We start from the raw sequence: 2298 nt of genomic DNA on the forward strand, positions 1-2298 counted from the left end.
ATGCTTCCTGCCTCCGTGGGGAACCTTTCCACATCTCTTTTAAAATTTCACGCAAAAAGTTGTAAAATCAAAGGGAGAATTGCTAATGAAATTGGGAACTTCAGCAGCTTATTGTTCCTTGATATTTCTGAAAACAATTTGGTTGGATCGATTCCCACAACAATTGGAAACTTGAGAAACCTTCAGCGCTTCAACTTGAGTAACAACAAACTTACAGGGTTTATTGGTGATCATATTTGTAAATTGCAGCATTTGGGTGAAATTTACTTGGGTCAAAATAAACTTTCAGGATCTCTTCCTAATTGTTTAGGGAATATTACTTCCCTTAGAGAGATACACCTGGGTTCCAATAAAGTGAGTTCCAATATATCACCAAACTTAGGGAACCTTCAAGATCTACTGGTTCTTGACGTATCGTCAAACAACATGGTGGGTTCTTTACCTCCGGAAATTGGAAATCTAAAGGTTATAACAAAGATGGATCTATTGATGAATCAATTCACACATGGAATTCCTAGAGAAATTGGAGAATTGCAAAATTCGTTGTACCTTTCTTTGAGACACAACAAGTTGCAAGGATCTATACCTGACTCAGAGAGCAATATGGTAGGTTTGGAATTCCTAGACCTTTCTCATAATAACATATCAGGAACCATTCCCAAGATTTTGGAGAAACTTCAAAACCTGAAGTATTTCAATGTTTCTATCAACAAATTTTATGGTAAAATACCCTCAGGGGGTACTTTCAAGAACCTGTCGAGTCTGTTTTTCATTGACAATGAAGCATTGTGTGGTTCTTCAAGATTTAGTGTCCCATTATGCCCAACATCATCAAAGCACAAATCAAATAGGAAAAAATTGCTAGTTCTATATCTTTTTCTAGGACTTGCAATTTTATTGTTCCTATCATATTTGTGTTTGTATGGATAAGGTATAGAAGAAGTAAAAGAGCTCCTCAACAAGCAGATTCATTGGCTACAAATAAACGAGAAAGAATTTAATACTATGAACTGCTCCAAGCAACGGATGATCTTAGTGAGAGTAATCTAATTGGTTCTGGAAGTATTGACTCTGTTTACAAAGGCATTCTCAAAAGTGGAACTGCCATTGTAGTTAAATTGTTCAATCTGCAAGTGGATGCGGCATTCAAGAGCTTTGATATGGAATGTGAAGTTCTGCGCAGCTTTCGCCATAGGAATCTTGTAAAAGTCATTACTAGTTGTTCCAACCTTGACTTTAAGGCTTTAGTACTCGAGTATATGCCAAATAGATGTCTTGATAAGTATTTGTATTCACACAACTACTTCCTCGACATCAAGCAGATACTAAGCATAATGATAAATGTGGCATGTGCATTGGAATATCTCCATCATGGGTGTTTGTCGCTTGTGATTCACTGTGATCTGAAACCGAGTAATGTCTTGCTGGATGAGGATTTGGTTGCCCACCCCAGCAACTTTGGCATTTCAAAACTGCTTAGTGAAGATCAGAGTGATTTGTACACTAAAACCTTAGCAACATTGGGGTATATTGCGCCAGGTACGTCTCTTAGTTTTGCTGATTATTCCTTTCCTTTTTTCCCACCCAGACAGTACGATGGATCTTTAAATGAATTGTTTGACTGTAGAGTATGGACTGGAAGGACTAGTGTCAACAAAGTGTGACGTCTATAGTTATGGGGTCATGTTGCTGGGAACATTTACCTGGAGAAAGCCTAATGAGTTTGAGGGAGATTTTAGCTTGAAGCAATGGGTGAGTTATTCACTTCCAGATGCCGTAATGGACGTCGTAGATGCCAACTTGGTAACCCAAATGGGTGGTCGCTTACAGATGGAGCTAGATGTTGTGGCTTCAATCATGAAAGTAGCATTGGTTGTTGTGCTGAATCTCCGGCAAGAAGGACTAACATGAAAGATGTTGTAGGGATGCTACAGAAGATCAATATTAAACTTCTTTCATGCTGAACACATTCTTGGAATCTCTCGTTCCAAAATACTTGTTTGATGCAAAAGTCTGCTGAATTGTTGGATTTATGTGAAGATTGTTCTTTTTTTTTTTTTTTTTTTTTTTTAGTAATTGATTTGTGGATGTTTCTGTTTCAGAAAAGCTAGCTGGTTGCAGTAAATTTCTTTATTTCCTCTTAATAACTAAAACCAAATTGATCCTCTAAAAAATCTTGAAGCAGAATAATCTTTTTTCTTTTTAAGATTGTTATAGGAATTACATACCTGAATACAAATAGGCAAGTAATATATCAGTAAATGTTTTACGTGTGAATCACTAAGATGACACATAACA

The 2298-nt window shown here is 36.7% G+C and overlaps 2 protein-coding genes across 2 annotated transcripts; both read left to right on the top strand.

Moving 5' to 3' along the window:
- On the top strand, nucleotides 1–930 carry LOC107853967 (probable leucine-rich repeat receptor-like protein kinase At1g35710). Its single transcript, XM_047411510.1, has one exon. The coding sequence runs from the start codon at nucleotides 1–3 to the stop codon at nucleotides 928–930; it is 930 nt and encodes a 309-aa protein (XP_047267466.1).
- A 369-nt stretch (nucleotides 931–1299) lies between these two features.
- On the top strand, nucleotides 1300–2015 carry LOC124897638 (probable LRR receptor-like serine/threonine-protein kinase At3g47570). Its single transcript, XM_047410713.1, has 2 exons — nucleotides 1300–1539; nucleotides 1628–2015. Exons 1-2 carry the CDS (start codon nucleotides 1335–1337, stop codon nucleotides 1909–1911), a joined length of 489 nt encoding a protein of 162 aa, XP_047266669.1. The 5' UTR covers nucleotides 1300–1334; the 3' UTR covers nucleotides 1912–2015.
- The last annotated feature ends 283 nt before the right edge of the window (nucleotides 2016–2298 follow it).

Source organism: Capsicum annuum, chromosome 4 (genome assembly GCF_002878395.1).
Source record: "Capsicum annuum cultivar UCD-10X-F1 chromosome 4, UCD10Xv1.1, whole genome shotgun sequence".
In the NCBI taxonomy this organism is placed as follows: Eukaryota; Viridiplantae; Streptophyta; class Magnoliopsida; order Solanales; family Solanaceae; genus Capsicum; species Capsicum annuum.

What these genes read in the sequence shown, in the direction of transcription:
- LOC107853967 (XM_047411510.1), top strand. Translation starts at nt 1, where the DNA reads ATGCTTCCTGCCTCCGTGGGGAACCTTTCCACATCTCTTTTAAAATTT.
- LOC124897638 (XM_047410713.1), top strand. Translation starts at nt 1,335, where the DNA reads ATGATAAATGTGGCATGTGCATTGGAATATCTCCATCATGGGTGTTTG. An exon ending in ATTGGGGTATATTGCGCCAG is followed by an intron (nt 1,540 to 1,627) that starts GTACGTCTCTTA and finishes GTTTGACTGTAG; the next exon opens with AGTATGGACTGGAAGGACTA.